Source organism: Pseudochaenichthys georgianus, chromosome 13 (assembly GCF_902827115.2).
Source record: "Pseudochaenichthys georgianus chromosome 13, fPseGeo1.2, whole genome shotgun sequence".
NCBI classification, from domain to species: Eukaryota; Metazoa; Chordata; class Actinopteri; order Perciformes; family Channichthyidae; genus Pseudochaenichthys; species Pseudochaenichthys georgianus.
In genome coordinates this window covers 36,105,921-36,129,309 of record NC_047515.1, presented here as the reverse complement: position 1 = coordinate 36,129,309, position 23,389 = coordinate 36,105,921, and the positions used below count along the sequence as shown (strand labels likewise).

The 23,389-nt window shown below is 45.9% G+C and overlaps 1 protein-coding gene across 1 annotated transcript in view; it reads right to left on the bottom strand.

Moving 5' to 3' along the window:
• clmpb (CXADR like membrane protein b) overlaps positions 1-1,185 on the bottom strand; it is a 77,604-nt gene extending 76,419 nt beyond the window's left edge. Inside the window, exon 1 of the mRNA XM_071205214.1 lies at positions 825-1,185. Coding sequence (XP_071061315.1) covers positions 825-873 — 49 coding nt within the window. The 5' untranslated portion in view covers positions 874-1,185. The remainder of the gene's footprint in view (positions 1-824) is intronic.
• Positions 1,186-23,389: the final 22,204 nt, after the last annotated feature.

Here is a 23,389-nt window from a genome sequence, read left to right as displayed (position 1 = left end):
GACTGCCAGCCAGTGAAGTCGTAGTGGAATTAAACAATAACTAATTTTGCTCTGGACTTGTTAATTCTCTCAGTTACATTACAGTAACACGGTACAAAGTCTTTTGTTTAAAAAGTGTTTTAGCAGTGGCAGTGGTGGCATAAATACACACAGATGGAAAAAGAAAGTTTAATTTATAACCATAAGAAACACACCATTTCAATTGTCTGTATACAACTGAAAATCAAAGGATTTTTTTCATCCTCAACATTCATATTAAAGACACTTAAAATCGAGTTAAACAATAAGAAACAGCGTATGGAAAATACCCTTGCGTGGTCTTAGTCGTTGCTCTATGTTGAGTGTGTAGGCTTCTAAGGATTTTTTTACTCATGTCAAAAAATAGTAAGAAGGCATTGTTCTTATGCAGCACACCTTTTTATTTTTGAAAAATGTGAGTGCACAGATTGACAAAAAGGGTCAATAAATCAGGATAGGAGATTTACAGGGAGGGGTCAGGAGAACTTTTATCTCCCTTAATTGCCCCTCTTTTCCCTAAGTAGATCAGCCAAGGTTGACTTGTGCGTTACCGATTTCATACGCATACATACAATGTCTTAACATATGCGCAGGGTGACTCTACCAAAATATATATTCTGACATCATTCCAGATCGGGGCTGAAAACATTTGCCAGATGTGTCAGAAATAGAACATATCTTAAAATCATCGCTAATATAATAACGAAGGATCTATCAGTCTTCATACCGACAGTGGTGATTGTCAGACGCTCCACTGTTTAAACAAATGCATGCTCTTTGTTTTTAAGGAATGGGAAGTGACTTACCCAGAAACAAAGAGCGAAATATTGCAGACATCACGGCTGGAAATCCCATTTACAACGGAGCTGGAAACAATGCGCTCAGACTGCCTTCCTTCGGCTGACCGAAGTGCGGGTACGCGGCACCAGCAGCGAATAAAGGAGCGAAATCAGAGATAAATTAATCTTCATTGAGCACATGAGTCCAAGGGCATCATATGTTGCGCACACCCGACATATCTAAACCTCCCAAGAACAAGAAACGTGGCTCGCGCTCTTCATCGTCATCTTCATCGCTGGCTATACACTTGGCGTCAAATCAAAGTTCCCTGGCTGTCTGGCTCGGGTGTGGGACGTGTTGTCTCAGGGTCCTCCTCACAGTCTCTCTCCTCTCCTCCTCCGCTACACAAAATGCCAGAGAGGAGGAGGAGGAGGAGGAGGAGGAGGAGGAGGAGGAGGAGGAGGAGGAGGAGGGTGAAAATAGGTGGATGATGAGGGGATGCTGAAGGATGGAGACCTCTAGAGTCTGAAGTTCTCTTACACAGCCCGGGCACCCTGCATCAGACACTAAAAGGCTTATTGAGAGGATTTCCTCTTGTTAGGTGTTCAGACACGAGCAGGATTGGATATAAATTGAATTAATTTGGCTTTCAATCGTAAACTTGTAATACTAGTCCTATAAAATAGATCTGCAGGGTTAGGGGGTCCTTGGGACTATTTTATCTTTGATTTAGCCATATAACTACAATTTACTCTTGTTAGGTGTTGTAGACACGAGCAAGACTAAATGGAATTAATGTGGCCTTTAATGAAAAGCTTGTAATACTAGTCCTATAATATAGATCTGCACAGGGTTAGGGGTCTTTGGGACTATTCTATCCTAAAGGTTGCCATAACTACAATGGTAAGGGTAATATTAAGGTATTTTTCAATCTAGAGGAGTTGAAGTACTGCTTCAACATATTGCAATAATGCACATTTGAAAAAGGAACTTTGTACTTCTAAAGGTTGAGCAGATATTATGATATACTTTTCTTTTAATTGATTCATCATTTAATTAATATTTTATGCACATATGCCCCAAAATTTAATATGTCAAAATGTCAATATTGGCAGATTTTGCAATCCTTTTGATCCTAAAGTTAATATCTTGAGTTTTTAGACGATTGTTTGTACAAAACAAGCAACCTTGGGCATTATGTGATATTGTCACATTTAAATTAGTATACCAAATGATTTATTTAAACAGTGAAGGGGGGGGGGGGGGGGGGGGGTGCTGCTGCTGGCTCTCAGGCCTTGAGACAGATTAGTCCCCTCCCCTTCTGTGTCTCAACGATCTGCAGAAATAACTATAGGTTACTTACGTAACCCCAGTAACATGAAGTAGTCTCACTATGGGATGCGCCTCAACGCGTATGCAAACAGAAGCATCAATCTCATTACGCCAATCCTGATTGGCTGGTGATCTTGACGTCAACGTCAGGGAATCCACCCACCCTTTAAGTAGCTTGCGCTACGACGCAGCGTCATTCAAAATAAGCACCTCTTCTCGCTTCGCCTTAGCAAGAAGGGCCGTCTGGTGAGACATCTCACTACATGTTACTCTGAACACTGGGGTTACGTAAGTAACCTATAGTTCTCATTCATAACACTCCGTTCGATGTCTCACTATGGGATATTGAAACTCCCGTATTGCTAGACATGCTTATCTCGAAAATCACCAAAACAACCAGAACTTAACAGGTAGTCTCAACACGGGGCCCAGCACTGCGTGGGCCACACTTGGAGCAGAGACATCTAGCCTGTAAAAGCGGACAAAAGTGAGCGGTGAGGACCAGCTCGCTGCTGCACAAATGTCCTGGATGGAAACACCCTTGAACAAAGCCCAGGATGTAGCCAGTTCACGAGTAGAATGAGCACGCAGGCCCGTTGGTGCCTGCAAACCCTGACTCGTATAAACCAGAGCAATCGCTTCCACAATCCAGTGGGAGAGCCGTTGCCTGGTAACGGGCTTGCCCTTATGAGGGTTAGCCCAGGATATAAAGAGTTGGTCATTACAACGAAACTCTTTTGACCTGGCCATATAGGTGCGTAAAGCACGGACTGGACACAGCAAATTCTGCCGCTGTTCCTCAGAGGAACACAGCGGCGGAGGAAATGCCACAATGTCAATTGGGGTACATGAACCAACCACCTTAGGTATAAAGGCAGGGTTGGGCTTCAGCAACACTCTCGTTTGCCCCGGGGCAAACTGAGTGCATGAAGGATGTACAGAGAGCGCATGAATGTCACTGACTCGCTTGGCAGATGCCAGAGCCAGTAACAGCACTGTCTTCAGTGACAGGTGTTTCATGTCAGCTTCTTCCAGGGGTTCAAATGGAGGTTGAGTGAGCCCATCTAAAACCACTGCCAGGTCCCATAAGGGCACCAGCGACCTGGAGACAGGGAGGAGCCTGCGAGCCCCTTTCATAAAACGGCAGACCAAAGGATGTTGGCTAGCCGTCTTACCCTCAAAGCCCACATGGCATGCAGCCAGGTACACTTTGATCGTAGAGAAAGCTCTGTGTTTATTAATTAAGTCCTGTAGAAATGATAAACTCACCCCGACAGGACATTGAAAAGAGATGTGTCCTTCTTGAAGGCACCACTCCTCAAACACCCTCCACTTACAGTCATAGAGAGACCTGGTGGAGGAAGCTCTCGCACTCTGAATAGTGTTTATCACCTTCTGAGGGAGCCCCACTGTATTCAGATTGTACCACTCACGGGCCAGGCCCATAGTGCCCAGCGCTCTGGGCGTGGGTGAAAGATCGCCCCCCCCCGCCTGAGACAGTATGTCCCTGCGTAGTGGGAGCTGCCACGGCTGTGGTGTTAGCTGTTATGCTTTTATTGTGATAGAGCTAACAGGATGTATGAGACCGGATGGGGACACGACTGGTGATGCTACTACGAAATGACATGGAAAGTACAAGCCTGAATAAAGTAACCACCATGCTCTAAACCATCTGTATTACTTTACGCTTACCACGACATGGTGTCAGAACGTGGGCAGCGGTAAAGAGCTAGGTTGAAGTTGGAAAGAGAGTTGTGGAAAGTTAACGTCTGCAAGTGGCGAGATGTTAGACGACGACGGAGCTGCAGCCACACCGGCTGCACAGCCTCCACAACCTCCCCAGCTACAGGCTAATGCTAACGCTCCTCCGAGCGCTACGTTCACCATCCAACCACCTGAAGCATTCGACTTTGCAAAGCTTCAGGACTGGGAGCGATGGATACGCAGGTTCGAGAGATTTAGACTGGCCAGCAACCTCCATCTTAGCACAGAAGCTAACCAGGTGAACACGCTGATCTACAGCATGGGGGATGAAGCAGACGACATCCTACGGGGTCATGATTTATCCGACGCACAGAGACAGCAGTACACTTCGGTAAAAGCCACACTTGAAACGTACTTTGTGCCTAGAAAGAATGTGATATATGAGAGGGCAAGATTCAATCAGAGAGTGCAGCAACCAAACGAGGCTGTAGACGCTTTCATTACTGCATTGTATGCCCTAGCAGAAAACTGCAAATACGGAGCACTCCGCGACGAGTTAATAAGAGACCGGCTCGTAGTGGAGTTGAGAGACACCAGTCTAGCTGAGAGGATGCAGTTAGACAAGGATTTGACGCTCGAAAAAGCAGTCAATATGGCCAGACAGTCCGAAGTGATTAAAAGGCAGCAAACAGACCTCAGAGGAGGGGGTAGAATGGACATTGATGCAGTAACAAAAGGCAGAAGACAAAACCCATTCACCCCAAAGTCCCCTCATCAACCAATGGACCCATCAACAAAACCACAGCCATCATCTGATCGCCAGTCATGCTACAGATGAGGAAAGTCCCCTGGTCATGCAAATGCACAGTGCCGAGCCAGAGAGGTGGCATGTCATGCATGTGGAAAGAGAGGTCATTACAGTAGACTATGTAAATCTACCAAAGCAGTACATGCTGTAGAAACAGAACGTTGCTATGATGATGATGACACTCCCTTGTTCCTAGGCTCAGTAGATGCAGGTTTAGACCCATGGTATGCTGATTTGACCATAAGGGACCATAAGGTCAGGTTTAAGATAGACACAGGAGCTGATGTCTCAGTTATTCCAGCCCAGACCTACTATGCCATTGCTGAGAGCAACACACAGTTAGCTAAGCCTGACAGACCACTATTTGGCCCAGGTCGCATGCTTCTATCTGTTTTAGGCAGATACAGAGAGTCACTATGCAAAGGAGAGCAGGTGATACAGGAGGATGTTTACGTTGTCAATGACTTAAACGTAGCCTTGTTAAGCAGACCAGCAAGTGTAAAGCTTAAACTAGTCTACAGAGCAGACAGCATAGAGAAGTCAGAGATGGAAGAGTCCTACCCAAAGTTGTGTCAAGGTTTAGGTATGATGCAGCAGCCATACACTATTAAACTCAGGCCAGACGCTATTCCCTATTCCATGGCCACACCTAGACGGGTCCCCATCCCTCTACTCAACAAAGTGAAAGAGGAGCTCAAAAAAGGACATTGGGGTCATCTCCAGAGTTGAAGAGCTGACCGACTGGTGTTCGGGCATGGTTCCGGTGCCTACAAAGACTGGCTCAGTGCGCATCTGTGTCGACCTCACCCGCCTCAACGAAGCAGTTCGCAGAGAGAAATACATATTGCCTTCAGTTGAGCAGACAATTGGATCTCTGGCAGGAGCCCAGATCTTCAGCAAGTTAGATTCCATTGTCCCCCGAGTCGTCACTGTACACAACGTTCATAACTCCCTTTGGGCGCTTTTACTTTAACAGACTGCCCTTCGGCATAGCGTCAGCCCCAGAACATTTTCAGCGGCGCATGTCAATGATTATCGACGGGCTGCAGGGGGTTGTATGTCACATGGATGATGTCCTCATCTGGGGGAGAGATCAACAGCAGCACGACATCAGACTACACACTGTCCTCAACAAGCTCCAAGACGCCGGGGTCACACTAAACATGGAGAAGTGTGAGCTCAGCAAACGTGAAGTCAAGTTCCTAGGTCATATTCTGTCAGCTGACGGCGTGCAGCCAGACCCAGACAAGGTAAAGGCTGTCATGTCCATGAGAGAGCCGTCCAACACAGGAGAGGTTCGCAGTTTCCTGGGAATGTTAAACCAGCTGGGAAAAGACATTCCAGGTCTAGCCGAAAAGGACAAGCCACTGAGAGACCTTCTCTCAAAGAAGTATCAGTGGGTCTGGGGCTGTGCACAACAGAAAGCGTTTGACCAGCTGAAAAATGATCTCACATCACCTCCAGTGCTGACACTTTACGACCCCAACAAAGAGCTGAAACTGTCTGCGGATACCTCTTCCTACGGACTGGGTGCGGTCACCTACAGAAGGAGGGAGAGCAGTGGAAACCAGTCGCGTACGCATCGCGCTCTATGACAGAGACAGAACAGAGGTACGCCCAGGTGGAGAAGGAGGCGCTAGGATTGACATGGGGGTGCGAGACTTCCTAAGTGGGAGACATTTTGCCATGGAAACTGACCACAAGCCACTTGTCAGCCTGCTAGGTCACCAGTCACTAACTGAGCTTCCTCCCAGGATCCAGCGGTTTCGACTCAGACTCATGAGGTACAGTTACACAATCTCACACACACCTGGCAAAGAGCTGTTTATAGCCGACACTCTCTCACGCTCACCTGTCAGTCAAAACTCAAGTTCAAAACTGACAGACAACGACTTAATGGAAGACACAAACATCTATGTGGATGAAATCATCAATAGCATGCCTGCCAGCTCAACATACATGGCACAACTGAGAGAGCGACTGCAGGAAGACAGTGTTTGCTCGGAGGTCATGTCACACTGTCAGAGAGGATGGCCTGACCGCAGCCAGCTCACAGGTCCAGTTAAAGCTTACTGGCCTGATAGAGCTGTACTTACTGTACATAATGGACTCCTGCTCATGGGCTCCAGACTAGTCATTCCCACAGCGATGCGCAACACTGTCCTCGATGCACTACACGAGGGACATCAGGGGGTGACCAGGTGCAGAGAGCGGGCCAGAGAGACGGTATGGTGGCCTGGCTTGAGCGGCCAACTAAACGAGCTGGTGAGAAATTGCAAAACATGCATCAAAGAGCGTGGCAATCCTGTGGAGCCATTAATGTCCAGTGAGCTCCCAGAGAGACCATGGCAAAAAGTAGGTTCTGATTTATTCACACTCAACCAGGATAACTACCTACTAGTAGTGGACTACTACTCTAGGTATGTAGAGATTGCCAAACTAACTCCCACACGATCTCAGGATGTTATTGTGCATCTCAAATCAATATTCTCTAGACATGGGGTCCCAGAGAATTTTTTTTGTGACAATGGTCCCCAGTACTCCAGTCAACAGTTCAAGGACTTTGCAGTAGCCTATACGGGTTCAAACATGTCACTAGTAGCCCTAGGTTCGCTCAGAGTAACGGGGAGGCGGAACGTCACGTTCAGACTGTGAAACAGCTGCTAAAGAAAGCTAAGGATCCGTATCTGGCTCTGTTGGCCTATAGAGCTACACCACTTGCTAATGGCTACAGTCCTGCCCAGCTCCTCATGGGCAGGAGACTGCGCACTCCAGTGCCCCAGCATCCCTCTCTACTCACCCCAGAGCTTCCAGACAGCACTGTTGTGGCAGCTAAAGAAAGGGAGAGGAGGGTGAAGGACACTGCACATTTCAACAAAAGGCACCGTGTGAGAGATCTAAGTCAGCTCACACCAGGTCAGCCAGTGTGGATTACAGATACAAAGTCTCAAGGCACAGTGGTTTCGTCGCACTCAGCTCCACGTTCCTACATAGTGGACGGGCCTTCAGGCACCATCAGGCGGAACAGACACCATCTTGTCCCTTTTCCAGAGACTGTACCACACACACCTCACACTCCAACACCCAGCACACCACCCCAACCAGGTGAGCCTACACTGGGTTCTCCAGAACGCCCTGAGTCACCAACACAGACTCCCAAGGGGCACACACCTGTCCGTACACACACACACGGCCCTACCACTAGGTATGGCAGAGTGGTGGTAAAACCTCACTGGGGGGTGGAGACAAATGAATGTGAAAAAAAGACGATGTGAAAAGGGAAGAATTTTGAATAACGCACCCACAGCTGACTCACAATTATTGGATGTAGAGTCCAGTCTGCATATAGTGGTGCACCTCTGGACAGCAGATCCGCCCCGAGGGTCATCACTCCTGGTACGTGCGTCGCTCTCAGAGAGAGGAGACGTCCGCAGCTCCATAAGATCAGTTTGCGTGCCAGCATGTGTAACTGGAGAGAACACAAACCCCCTTGGCGGTTTATATACGATATTGTGGTTGTGTTGTTTGTCCTCACGAGGACGTGATGTCCTCTGAGAAAAGGCAGGAAGCGTTTCAGGGTGAGGAACACCGCTAAAAGCTCCAGATAATTTATGTGTGACCGTTGGAGGTCTCTGCTCCAGAGACCCCTCACAGGTCGACCTTCGTATATACCCCCCCAGCCCGTCAGACATGCTTCTGTGGTGACCACCTTCCGCGATAGGACAGAACCCATAGGCACGCCCCGTACTAGAAAAGTCGGGTGTAGCCAGTGGCGCAGTGCCATTACGCATTTCATAGTGACCATCACTCTCCGTGCACCATGACGCGCGGGGAAGAGTAGAGTCTGGGCTGGGGACAACATGCTCTATTCTGTGTTTATTACGAAACCCAGGTCGAGCAGGTGTTTTACGAGGACATTCGTCTGCGTAATAGCCTCTTGCTCCGACTGTGCGAGAAGGAGCCAATCGTCCAGATAAGTTGCCAGGCGAATACCCTGTTGTCTTAACGGGGCTATCGCGGCTTCCGTACCCCGTACAAACACTCGCGGGCTGAGCGACAGACCGAAGGGCAGTACTCTGTACTCGTAACAGACACCCTGAAAGGCGAACCTCAGATATTTCCTGTGTGGGTAATTGTTAGAGTTTATTGAAGGATAAATGTGTTTTCATAATGTGTTCTCATAAATGTGTTTTCATAAAGTGTTCAAGAAGATTCTTAGTCAGGAAGGGAGGAACAGAGAACAGTCTGTTCAGGAGCACACATACACACACACACAAATGCACATGACTGAGAGTCACAAGATACACACTAACAAATATTGGTGTTGGTCATCACCACATGATTGTCATGTTACTGTATTGTTGAAAATAAAAGGACTGCACTGAGAGAAGGCGAGCGGAGTTGGTTGAGAGTGGACATTTGCAGGTCGCTCGCCGATTCTCCTTGCAGCAAGCTAAATTGAAAACTCGAGTACTGTTATCTCTGTTCACTGGATTTGGTATATTGAACCGAGCTGGGGGTTTTACCCTTACAAAGTAATATTAGATACCTCACAGTAATATACTGGGATGTGGAAATACGCATCTTTCAGGTCGACTGATGTGAACCAGTCGTTTTGGCACACGAGACGCAACAGAGATGTGTGAGTGAGCATTCTGAATTTGTATCTTTTGAGATATTTGTTCAGAGCTCTCAAATCTAGTATAGGCCGAATTCCATTCCCTCCCCGTTTGGGAACGAGGAAATACTTGGAATAAAAGCCGCTCTGACTCTGTTCGGCGGGTATTATCAATATTGCCTTCTTTTCTAGTAGCGAGAAAATCTCTTGCTCCAGAATATGGGCCGACTCTCCCCGGGCCTGTGAATACAGAATGCCCGAGAAGTGAGGGGGGGTGACAGCGAATTGGAGCCTGTAGCCCCGTGTTACTGTCTTGAAAACCCAAGCAGAATCTGTGAGCATCCTCCACTTTTCGCTTCTCAAAGCGAGCGGAGATGTCACAGCTCTGTCATCTGCCCTCAGTGTCTTTATTTGTTGTGTTATGGGGCCCTCTAGTGTCTGAACACGGTGGTACCCCAGGTTGACAACCCCGGCCGACACTGTGCATGCGCATGGCGGTGGTGCCTTCACAATCCCGTCTATTGTCTGCCTTTTGAGAGAGGCCGTAGCCGCTCTCAAAAGAGGGGCAGACGACAGACTGTTTATTGTTTTTATTTTCATTTTTATTGACGCGCCCTTGGCTTCAAGCCTGGAAACGACAGTGGAAAATGATTTATTTTGAAACAACAATGATGACATGTGTTTGTGTGACTTGAACAGGCAGCGGAACTTGCTGTCTTTGATGTTAAGTCCATTTCCCTGATGGCGCGAACTTGAGGATGACGTTCTGGCATCACTCGAGGCGCCGGGAAGATAGGGGCATGGTGGCACCCCGAAAACACATGAGCATCTAACACTGGAACGTGCTCTGGAGCTGGGGGACAGGGAACTTCCAGCTCCTTCATCGAGGAGAGGAGGTTGTCAGGCCGCCCGCTCCTTCTTCCTCGCCTGGTGGCTGAAAACCTGGGTCTGCTGCGCCTGAGCGGCAGCTGCCGGAACTGGAGATTTTCTTGGCCAGCTCCCCCTCACCTCGTGCCTGGGCTGGGGACCCGGGACGGGCTGTGGTCTCTACTGCTTCGGTATCTTGAACCGGGCAGGACGTGAGGCAGCTTAAGTGAAGGCCTGCCGCGGGACCATTGAAGGTGGCGGCTGGACCCTTCGGGGGAGACAGAGCTGGAGAGCCTCGTCTCCCTTCCTTTTTGATTCGCATCTCAGCTGCATCGAAGCTAGAGCGGAGCCAAATATGCCCTCGGGAACAATAGGCATGTCCAGAACATCCTCTTTTTCCCGGTCTGGAAGGTTCGTCAGGTTGAGCCATCTGGCTCTCTCCTGTACCACCATAATTCCCAGTGCTTTGCCCGTGGCTTGGACTGCACAGCGCTGCACACCGAGGCAAATGTCCGTGATCGCTGCGATCTCGTCCCACACGGAGAGCTCCGCCTGGTAGGCGGTCAGCAGCGAGGAGACGTTGAGTGCCCTGGCGGACAAAGCTGCGGCTTTATAGGCCCGTTCGGTCATCGCTGACTGGAACCGGTCTGCCTTTGCCGGTAGCATGGGGTTCCTGCTCGGTGTCGAAGCCAGCCTCGGTTGGAGGTGGGCTGCCACCAGCGGTTCCATGGGCGGCATGCGGAGCAGGCCGAGCCTCTCCATACCGTCACAGTCCAGGGAGGAGGCACCCTGGATTGGGGCCTTGCTGCTAAAAGGGCGGTCTCTCCAGGAGACCGACACCTCGTCCAGCATCTCCGGAAAGACTGGAAGGAGCTGCCTCTTCATCCTCGCTGCTTGGGGCAAGTTCTTCCCCTCGTAGCGAGATCTGGAGGTCTCCTTGGCCACTTCAGGCCATGGGATGTCCAGCCTGGACGCAGCGCGTTGACACACGGCCTGCAAGTCCATACTTAGGACGGGTGAAGCTGGTGTGCTTTCGCCCGGGAGAGTGGACATCGCTCCCGGCTTTGCAGCCTGAGTCGATGAAACGAAGATGTCATCCTCATCCGAGTCGGACAGGAGGAAATCAGAGGTATCCTCTTCGTCCTCCATATAGTCCAACTCCAGGACATCCTCCGCGGGTAGAACCATGTTGAGGTCCAGTTGGGAGCCCCAGCTTGACACAGCGCGGGGCTCCGCTCTCGCGGCTCTTGCTGCCACCGGGTCCCAGCCTGACACGGCGTGGGGCTCCGGTTCAGCGGCTGTCGCTGTTGTTGAGCCCCAGTCTAACACAGCGCGGGGCTCAATCTCTGTGGCGGACGCCACCATGTCTTGATTGCCGGCCGGCGAATCAGCGGACATGAGGGGGTCCCGTCCCGACAAGCTAGCTTGGCGTGCTAACCATCGGCGGAGGCTCTTCATGGTGAAGCGGATACAATGCCAGCACGAGCCGGGGTTATCGATAGCCTCCCGGGCGTGTTCCAGCCCGAGGCAGGACGAGCAGACCTGGTGTGAGTCTGTGCCTGAGATCTTAAACCCGCAGCCGCATAGCCGAGCCTCCGAGTCCCTGACTCCTCTGGTGTGAGGGAGAGAAGGGTCCATCTTCGTTCGCCGGGGTGTCGGAGTGGAGTGGAAACGCTAGTAACAGGTACGTTACTGAGAAAAAAATCGAACCTTGCCGTTAGTCCGAAAGGAAAAAAGCGACGTTGTAGATTTTATTCTTTAAAGAATATTAACTGGTGTGTTAATACCTTTTTTATCTCTGTCTCCTCTGGTGTGAGAGAGAAAAGAGAACGTCCTCGTTACCGTGGTGTCGGTGTGGAGGGAAGAACAAACTAGCGACAGGTATGTTACTAGCTTGAAGAAAAAAATCAAACCTTACCGTTATTTTGACAGAAAGAAACGGCGAGGCAGATTACAATATTAATTGGTGTGTTAATATTGTTCAGTCTTCTTGCAAAGCAAAAAAGTAACCGGCAAGCACCCGTCGACCGAATGTTAGCTTGGGTTCAGTCTGTGGACCGTTAAGCTAGCCCGGTTACTGATAAAACGAGATGTGCTCTGAAGTGAGAAGAGGTGTTTGAATGACGCATGCGTCGTGGCGCAAGCTACTTAAAGGGTGGGTGGATTCCCTGACGTTGACGTCAAGATCACCAGCCAATCAGGATTGGCGTAATGAGATTGATGCTTCTGTTTGCATACGCGTTGAGGCGCATCCCATAGTGAGACATCGAACGGAGTGTTATGAATGAGAACTAAAGGGTTTTTACTCGCCAGTGGCCCCTCTGCTCTCTCCCGCTCTCCCTTTCCCCCTCGAGTGGTCTGCTCTTCAGCACCAGCCTTCCTCCATTCCTTTCCGTTCCAATAACTACATAGCTCCAAACAACATCTCACATGCACAAGTAGACACACACTCTTTCTCTCTATTTCTCAGTGCAGACACAAAGAAACACACAGACATGAAGAGACACAGAGGGCACAACAAATACATGCTTCCAGATGTTGCATGAGGCAGATAAGAAAAGACTTGTTGTCTTCCGTCTTGTGTGGGCGGGTATTTTGTCTTTTTGCGTGTTTTTTCTTAGCTTGTGTTGCTCTGTTTACCTCTGTATTTCCAGCTGAATATAAAAGGTCATGGTCTCTCGTCTATGCAGGAGTCGGTATTCATAGAAGTCACCTGCAACACAGTGAAGTAAAGAACGAAAACATTCGTAACTGCTGCAATATCAGCTGTCAAACTATGATGGATGGTTGGTTTCATCAGACATTTCCCCTCTGCTATCACCGCAGCCCTACTGTAATCTAAATTCAGATAAAAACACTTGATCGAAAACACACCTGAAAGCAAACATAAATTACATCTATGTTCAATTTCCCCCCTTAAGACGGGCTTTTTCGACAGAAAGATGAGATATGGAGCCAGGGTAGAATATACCGCTGAGGTTATCACAACTGCTCCTTTAAAGATGACTTTACTTGTGCATTATAGGGATGTCAACTCTGCATAATATATGTGGCAGGTCCATTGTTGATATCAGTGATTCTGCGATAGGTTACTTGTCTCCCAAGCAGTGTAGAAAGTGCCTTGGAGGAAACCTGTCTTTGTCTGGTGGCTTGGCCCTGGTTGCATGATATAGCACCCCAATGCAGATGGCCTCACAGATGGTTGATATTTATACCACGGGGCCTTGAAAGACTCACTAGTGTGGAAACTGTCTTTCTCCCTGATTAGTTTCACATCGCCATGAACACAGCAATCTCCACACACCCATTTTGCAGGGAAAACATATGACAAGTTGTGAAATGTATTACGAGACATGAGGAGAAATAACGATATTGTTTAAGAATAAATATCATCTGCTGTGTGGGCTGCCCCTGTTGGAGGTGACGCTGTTGGGACTCCCCGTGCGTTTTATTCTTCTTCCTTTTTAACCGCATGAAAATGTAATCCTCCTAAGTGCAAAGTCCATGATTTTTTAAAAGTCTTCCAGGCCCAAGACAGCTTGCATTTGAGCTGGGAGCACTCCTGACTTATGTACTTTAAGTGGATTCACAATCTAAATTGGAGCAACAAGACGCACCTCAGACATCCTCGCCTCAAGGAGAGTGTTCCCATCCGCCAGAACAGCTGTATCTCCCTCATCATGACATCACAGGGAAGTGTTAGTGTTTTGTTGATGCACGGACGACAACCTGCAAACACATGCGGGTACGCCGCGCTGCCTGGAGTCGGCCATCTCTCTTTACTGACCTCAGGGGATGAGAGAGGCGGGTAGTTAAAAGGATTCTTAAGTAACAATATGGATAGTAAGCGGAAAAAAAAACCCTCTTTTGTTTAGGCCTATTTTTAGCATGCTTCAGCGTTAGTGTTTCACGGCTCGTGGATTCTTTATAATTTAATGAGGGTGAGGGCAGCCCTTTGGAGATTTATGGAGAGTGTCTCAAGGCGGCCACTCGGCTTATTGATCCAAATCTGATGTTTGTTTATTGGTCAGTAAAGCTCTTTCCCTTCTGTACCATGCAGCACCTCCATAGGAACATTCAAAGTGTCAGCTCTTTCTCAAGCTAATAAAATAAATGCACTGCAGGTCAATGTTCATTATTATAGCCTCTCTTTAAACATACAGCAGTGTCATGTAGTTTAGAGACAACAGGTATAAAGACCCTACTAAGACTACTCTGTTTCTTCCTTCTTTAATGTATCCACATACGTCATTAAACACGGGCAGGTTGATTGATCTAAAGGACAAATGAAGTCATCCGTTAAACCACCATAAGACAGTTTATGTTATGTTTTTTTTCATAAAGGCGAAGGAGGACCATTCGAGACCACTTCCAGTCGTCTCCTGCTCCACATGACTGTACGCACATCACTTGTCTTCTTGTACTTTGATGCCCAGTGAGTTCAAAAGTGGATGTTCTTCCTCAATTTATTTATGAGCCTTTCACAGGAACATGAGGCAGAGAAAGATAGAGGTTAAAAACATGTTATCATGCTCTAATTAAAGGCAAAGCAGTGAAGTGAAGTGCATCCTGGAAGCCGGCATCCTACCAGTTTTATTTGACGTCTGCGGTGAATAGGTAAATGAATCAGCTAAATGGGAATGATTGAATGAATAGATTCATCAGCTAAAGTAAGAGTGAACGGCTGCATGAAGCAGCACACATGATGGTGCCATTTGAAAGAGTGAAATATGACTGATTGTTGTTTATTTTAAAATCGCATGACTCTGTCTTTGGGAAAAGCAATGATGCTAAATCATTGCCTGCAACGGTTCAGGAAAAACAGATCAATCACGTTTGAATATAATTTCCACCACATTGTACACGGCGTTAGAATTTATTCTCCTTAACACTTGGCATTTTCCGCACCAGCAGATATTAGAAATGCTGTATCCTGCCCGTCTCTAGATTACAAAAGGAGAAATCGTATACATTAGAGGAGGTGTTTGGGTTATTTAGACATGGATTTTCAGGAGTTTTAGGGCATAAATAAACACCAATACCATAGTATGTGTATATGTAAGTACACAGCTGCGACAAATAACTAATCTGCTTTGAATAAAATAAACGTCTTGTGCATGAATCTTGAGCCCTGATGACAGAATACCACCAGGTCATTGAATGTAATCTTTGTGTATCTCCTCAAAACCACTTTCTCTGTTCTGTTGTTGACTCAGTTTTCTAATTTGAATGAAAAAATGCGGTGGTTGTATAACTCGACCCAGTGGACCACTGAAAACTGACTTATGTAAAACGAGAAGACAGCCTTTGTGCCATGGACATTCGAGTAGTCTTTTTGTGGGGAGATTAGGATACCACATTGAACCAAGCAAATTAGCTGATTAGCCTCTGATTTAAACGCAAATTGAATGCCTTCTTTGTCATTGATTGCTTTGCCTCTTCAGGTTTATTGACACGGGACGGAGAGCGCATGAGCCCTTTTTTGTTTGGCAAACAAACAAGGTTAGCTTGATTGGAGAATAAGCCAGGGTGGGTGAGGGGAAGCAAGTGAAATGTTGTTTTGTTCAGCTGATTTTTGAGCTTCCCTGTCCCTCCCCTTCTGCTCTGTCCAAATCCTTCTGCTGCCCTCTTCCTGATGAAGTGCTCTCCACTGGTCATTGGGGGAATGAGTCATGTGAGTCATATGGCGGTAAATCAGCAGGCGCTTTGCATCATACTGTATGTCAGGTGTGGGTGTAGCTGGACGGCATCCATCTTCCATTCATATCCATTCATCACTCGGGGAAATTACCAAGCTGTAGAGAATCACCCCTCAGTCCCACTTAAAATATACATACAACTGAAACAAAATATTTAGGTAATGGTGTCTAAGTCTGCCTTCAATAGGACATACATCACAATAGTCAACAGATAGGGGAGAAGGGGGTAAGTTGAACCGACTCCTGTAACCAGGCAACGCCTTATAGTTGTAATCAAGTGACCAGAAATTATGCAAGCTCCACCCATTTCTCATTGCCTGTGAAAGAGGGATACTCATTGTGGTCTGGTAAGTAAACCTTTTTACAAAAAAACGTTTTTTGCTTGTCAAAGTACATTTTCTAGATGTCAGCTGTCATGTAAACAATTTGTTATCTAGGTTTAAACACATGTTGTATATGTTGATGTGTTGGCAGCGTATTAAACCATGTAAATCATTAAGCTAAAGATGACTCTGAATTGTAATGCTAGGCTATTTTTTCTAAAATGGTGGCTATGGGGTAAAGTGAAAAACGGGCCTTGGGGTAAGTTGAGCCAGTTTTTCAATGGAGAAATGAATGAAAGTAGACCAAGTTGATAATAAGAGCTCATCGTAGGCTACATTTAAAGTTGAATTTACCCTGTGTTTGATTGGTAAGATGTATGAAATTGTATCACCATTTGTATGATTACTTTTCCTTTTAACATGTTAAAAAATAAATCAATTCAATCGAAATTTATATTACAAATATTTGAAAAACTAAGCTTGTATTTGGTTTGTTATTTATTGTTTATTAGTTACCTTTAAGATTTGTTGTAGGTATGCCCAGGTTTGAACAGTGGTTCAATTTACCCCCTGACCTGGATCAACTTACCCCTACACTGGGGCAAGTTGAGCCACAAGACTTTTTTTTTTAGAGAAGTAATATTTTCACTGCCCGTGATAAAATATTAATTATTATCATTGCCATTGATAGGAGACATCCTGAATTATAGGTGTGTGTTTTCATTTTTACTATGTGTCAGCATAACATTAGGGGCGGTTTTGGCAAGTTGGTGAACTCCAGTTCGAATCCCGCCTCGGCCGTCACTGCGTCAGGCCGTTGTGTCCTTGGGCAAGACACTTTACCCGCATTTGCTCCTGTGGGTAATGTCTGCAGTAATGACTCTTACATGTCTAATATGTGTAATGTGTACTTGTAAAGCGCTTTGAGCACCTGTAAAAGCACTCTAATAAAAAATGTAATGCATTATTATTATTATAACAAAAAAATGGCTCAATTTACCCCACTCTCCCCTAGACACTACTGCTCTTTAATCCAATGGGTGAAGGGCAACCAATTGGGCAAACTGATACCGCATGTTAAAAGGTGAAGGCTTTATTTTGGGATGTCAAGGTTTGAACAATCCTGTTCCATCGGTCTGATAAATGAACTGAAGGGTGCTTCACTATCGCCTTATGCTCTCCCAGCCAGCGGAGCCTGCAAGGTCAAATGTGTGATTGCATTTCTGAAAGGATTATTTGTACTAAAACTAATCTTCAATTAGCGAGGGCCAAAAGGACTTTATTTCAATTTATAGTCATGAAGTGATCTGATATGGAAGAAGGATTGATGTAACTGTAAGAAACGAATTGCAGAGATAGGAATAATTATGCCCTAGCCAAGGTGTATAAATCGTTAAAGGAAGTAAAAGCAGAAATATATATGTATAATAAAAAAGTGTCCACTAATGCTTAAAGATCCGGAATTAAAAATGACTTAAAGCTGAATTGCGAGACTTTTGTCTCCACCATCTGGCAGCGGGAGTTATTACGCAAAACCTGTTTACGTTAGCTCAAAACATGCCAACTTCATGCTAGCTTCCCCACCGGCAGGAGTGCTTATTAGAATGTCCTGCATAGTCTTGGCTATACTCTTAGCTTTTGCTCCGTCTCTCTTGTCTCAATCATTTCTCAAACATTTCTCAAACATTTCTCAAACCCTTCCTGCCCTCTTTAGCGGTGGCTGGTTGACGTGAAACACATCAGCGGTGCGCCAGTGCTGGAAATGCTACAGATACTAAATAGCACAACTGACAAACAGAAAATTATAATACAAAATACAAAGAGCTTTACCCGGTCGTGTTGGGTTCAAAATTCCAGGAAAGACAGACAACTTCTAAGTTTAACTATTTATTATAAGAGAGCAAAAGATACGTATTCACTTGGTCACGTCACAGAAATCACAGGAAGCAAAGCTGTAATCTGTAACCACTATTTTCGGAAAGAGCCTCGAACCTCGTGCGACAATACATTTTATTACACAGGGCATTGCCCGTACATTTATGATTGGTCAAGACTAGATGAAGAGATACCGTGGTTTAGACTTGGTTCTCTTTGGTAGGTGCACAGACTTAGAAAAAAGTCTCTTGGCAACACGATCCTCCAATAAACATACGGCCGGCTGGTGAAGTCCCTCCTTACTCTGTCTCTATTCTAGTAATTTGTTTACATTACATTGCATTTAGCTGACGCTTTTATCCAAAGCGACTTACAATAAGTGCATTCGACCAGGAAGACACAACCTTGAAGAAAACAGAATCATATAAGTACATCAGGTTTCATAGAGCCAATCATTTCAAGTGCTACTCAACTGGCTATAGATAAGCCAGTCCTTTATTAGTATATAAGTGCTTTGTTAGCAGTTCTTTGGTAGTAATTCTATCGCTCGAGGTGGAGTCGAAAGAGATGAGTTTTCAGTCTGCGCCGGAAGATGTGTAAGCTTTCTGCTGTCCTGATGTCAATGGGGAGCTCATTCCACCATTTTGGAGCAAGGATAGCAAACCCACGTGTTTTTGCTGATGGGAACTTGGGTCCCCCTCGCAGCGAGGGTGCAGCGAGTCGTTTTGTTGATGCAGAGCGGAGTGCACACGCTGGGGTGTACAGTTTAACCATGTCCTGGATGTAGGAAGGGCCAGATCCATTCGCAGCATGGTACGCAAGTACCAGTGTCTTGAAGTGAATTCTAGCAGTTACCGGAAGCCAGTGGAGGGAGTGGAGGAGCGGAGTGGTGTGAGAAAATTTAGGAAGGTTGAAGACCAGACGATAATGCTGCTTCCTAGCTGCGTGGGAGCGAAGCTCACTCACACGGCCAAGATCAGAGCCTCAGAAACTCACTGTCTTCTTACTGCGTCTGCACCTGGCTTTGCTACATTAGTATTGCAAGCTAAACACTTTCTTCTGCAACTTTCCTCTTCGTTTCCTATCCAACCCATCAAACCTTGGGATTGGTGATTTTGTCTATTTATTCCAAAGTCACAGCAACATAAAATCAGCACAATAAGCTTATAATGTAATAATAAGAATCAGTCTTTCTAATGTTATATAAAAATAGACTCCACAGTGGCCATAGGTTTAATCAATCAATCAATCAATAAATCAATCAATCAATAAATCAATCAATCAACAATCAATCAATCAATCAATCAATCAATCAATCAATCAATCAATCAATCAATCAATCAATCAATCAATCAATCAATGTTTATTTATATAGCCCAATATTACAAATGTTACATTTGTCTCAGTGGTCTTCACAGTGTGTACAGAATATCAGTTTGACAATACGACACCCTCTGTCCTTAGACCCTCACATCGTACAAGGAAAAACTTCAGAAGAAAACCCAGTTTAAAGGGAAAAATGGGAGAAACCTCAGGGAGAGCAACAGAGGAGGGATCCCTCTCCCAGGACGGACAGACGTGCAATAGATGCCGTGTGTAAATCGAAGAGATAATACATTTGCAACATAGGTAGTCCAAATGTTTGGAAATGCATGTGTGTATAATAGGAAGATGAATCCACGAGGATATCCATCCAGGACCGATGATCCAGGACCACAGCCACGACTCAAGATCCAGGGCTCGCGATCCAGGACCGCAGGATCATCCATGACTCCGGATCCCGGCGTATATAGACACCAAAAAGAAAGACATCTGGGGAAGCTGGGTTAATCGGAACATGAGAGTACACAGGTATAGACAGAGAGAAGGAAGAAGTAAGGTGTCCCCCGACAAACTAAGCCTATATCAGCAAAACTAGGGGCTGAATCTAATCGGCCCTAACTATAAGCTTTATCAAAAAGTAAGGTCTTAAGCGCACTCTTAAAAACGGATAGGGTGTCTGCCGCCCGAACACAAACTGGAAGCTGATTCCACAAATGTGGAGCTTGATAAGAAAAGGCTCTGGCTCCCAATGTACTTTTAGAGACTCTAGGAACAACCAACAACCCTGCATTATTGGAACGCAATGCCCTAGTAGGACAGTAGGGTATAATGAGTTCTTTAAGGTAAGATGGCGCTTGCCCATTAAGGGCTTTGTAGGCGAGAAGAAGAATTTTAAATGCTATCCTGTGTTCTATAGGGAGCCAGTGTAAGGCAGCCAGAACAGGAGTAATGTGGTCCCTTTTCCTAACTCTGGTTAGTACACGAGCTGCAGCATTTTGACTCTTTCAAGGGCTTGAATGCCTGAGCAATTCAATGTAAAACGCTTTAACTTCAGCTTCAAAGTGGCCATAATCAATCATTTCTTATTAACTATTGATTTAGTAGTGATCAGTTTCAATTGCTGTATACCAATGTGCTGCAGGTCTCCCTTGAAAAATAGATCGTTGATCCAATGGGATTTTCACCTGGTTAAATAAAGGCTACAAACAATACAAACAATTGTTGCAACATCAGCATTGTTTATTAAGGGACTGGCTCCCCTTGGATTATGTAGCCAACAGGTGAAAAATAAGGGACATCTATTTTGATAAAGACTTGGCAAAATAAATTCCTATGTAAAAATGTTTAATGAATTAAAGAAGGGCAGAAGGATAACATGAGCAGTGCGATTTTTTGGAAACGAGGCACACAAAAAAAGCGATAGGATTATGGTGTGTTGCTTTGGGGGCTGTCTGAATAACTGGAGAATTGAAAAAAAAGAAATATTCTGAAAGGAAAGATGATATTGGTCACAGACAATTCCACGCCCCTAGCTCGGGCCTATTCTAAAGTCCAGGCAATTTTCCAGAGCCACTATGGGCTGAGGCGTGACTGATGCAGTGACCAGTGAAGCAAGATTATTTCTTTGACAAGCCCTATCAAGAAAGAATGACAAGGAATGGAAAGTTCAGCACAAAGCATTGACACCCTTATTGGCACATACGTCTGAGTGTTACTGGATTTCTTTTGATACAAATGATCATCGGGCACTGAGATAAATATGTTTTCGTTGCAAGGGCTAAGAAATACACATTTATATCTCTTCAGTGATTAATCAATCAGAAGAATAGGCTTTCAGGGAAATACCAAAGATCACGCACACACACACACACACACACACACACACACACACACACACACACACACACACACACACACACACACACACACACACACACACACACACACACACACACACACACACACACACACACACACACACACACACACACACACACACACACACACACACACACACACACACACACACACACACACACACACACACACACACACACACACACACACACACACACAGAGATACCATGTATACATCACTTCAGGGGACATTACATTGACTTACATGCATTTCCTGCAGACTTATCCTAACCTTAACCATAACCAACACATGCCTAACCCTAACCCTAAACCTAACCAAGTCTTAACCCTAAAATGAATGATTCCCCTTATGGGGACCTCCAATTTGTCCCCATAAGGGAGGCGAGTCCCCACACGTGACTGGGTAAACAGATTTAGGTCCCCACAAGTATAGTAATGCTAGGCCACACACACACACACACACACACACACACACACACACACACACACACACACACACACACACACACACACACACACACACACACACACACACACACACACACACACACACACACACACACACACACACACACACACACACACACACACACACACACACACACACACACACACACACACACACACACACACACACACACACACACACACACCTAACCCCCTCTGTCTGGGCTACTTAGCATTCTCAGTAGGAAGCTGCTAATCATGCTGAGGGGATTTTAGGACCATCTGCAGGCGACCAGGATTTACACACTTACACAAATCAATCAATTGATCCCTCCATTCATAAGGCGTCCAAACTGGTGATTGGTTCCACATGATTTCTTGACTTCAGCTCTCACAAGCAACAGTTAAATTAGCGCACCGAGGAACATGCAAAAAATACTAAGATTAACCAGAGAAAAGAGGCATCAGTAACCTCTCGTCCTCTGGGAAAACAGCCAGCAGATAAGGTAGACATCTCAGCCTTGAATGTGCTTCCCAATAACAAAAGGTAATGAATATGATAATGAAGGTTTGGCCAGCCTAATACGTCAATCACGTTTGAATCAGGTAAAGTGGCGTGCTGTATGGAAAGCAACGAGTAGATGCAAACGCTCCAGAGACCTGGACGGATGAAACACAATCAAGTGCAGCTGCAAGTCCCAGAGTCCTGTGGGATGCCTTGCAGGGAACTCTAAATAGAGATTGCTTCAACCTCTTGCTACACAAATAGCGTTCTATTTCCATTTATTCAAATGCAGAAACCACAAAAGAATTGGATGGATTTTACATGCACGTACTTTGCTAGACTATTTTCATGTTTCTTTATGTTTTTTTTTTCATTTGGATGTTTTCTGAGGTCTGGTGTATAAGCCTGTGGTGTATTGACCTTATTTTTTATGATCTACACTGAACAAAAATATAAATGCAACACTTTTGTTTTTGCTCCCATTTTTCATGAGATGAACTCAAAGATCTAAAACATTTTCTATATACACAAAATAACCATTTCTCTCAAATATTGTTCACACATCTGAAAAAATCTGTGATAGTGAGCACTTCTCCTTTGCCGAGATAATCCATCCCACCTCACAGGTGTGGCATATCAAGATGCTGATTAGACAGAATGATTATTGCACAGGTGTGCCTTAGGCTGGCCACAATAAAAGGCCACTCTAAAATGTTCAGTTTTATCACACAGCACAATGCCACAGATGTCGCAAGTTTTGAGGGAGCGTGCAATTGGCATGATGACAGCAGGAATGTCCACCAGAGCTGTTGCCCGTGAATTGAATGTTCATTTCTCTACCATAAGCCGTCTCCAAAGGCCTTTCAGAGAATTTGGCAGTGCATCCAACCGGCCTCACAACCGCAGACCACGTGTAACCACACCAGCCCAGGACCTCCACATCCAGCATGCTCACCTCCAAGATCGTCTGAGACCAGCCACTCGGACAGCTGCTGCAACAATCGGTTTGCATAACCAAAGGATTTCTGCACAAACTGTCAGAAACCATCTCAGGGCAGCTCATCTGCATGCTCGTCATCCTCATCGGGGTCTCGACCTGACTCCGGTTCGTCGTCGTAACCGACTTGAGTGGGCAAATGCTCACATTCGATGGCGTCTGGCACGTTGGAGAGGTGTTCTCTTCACGGATGAATCCCGACAGCGTGTGTGGCG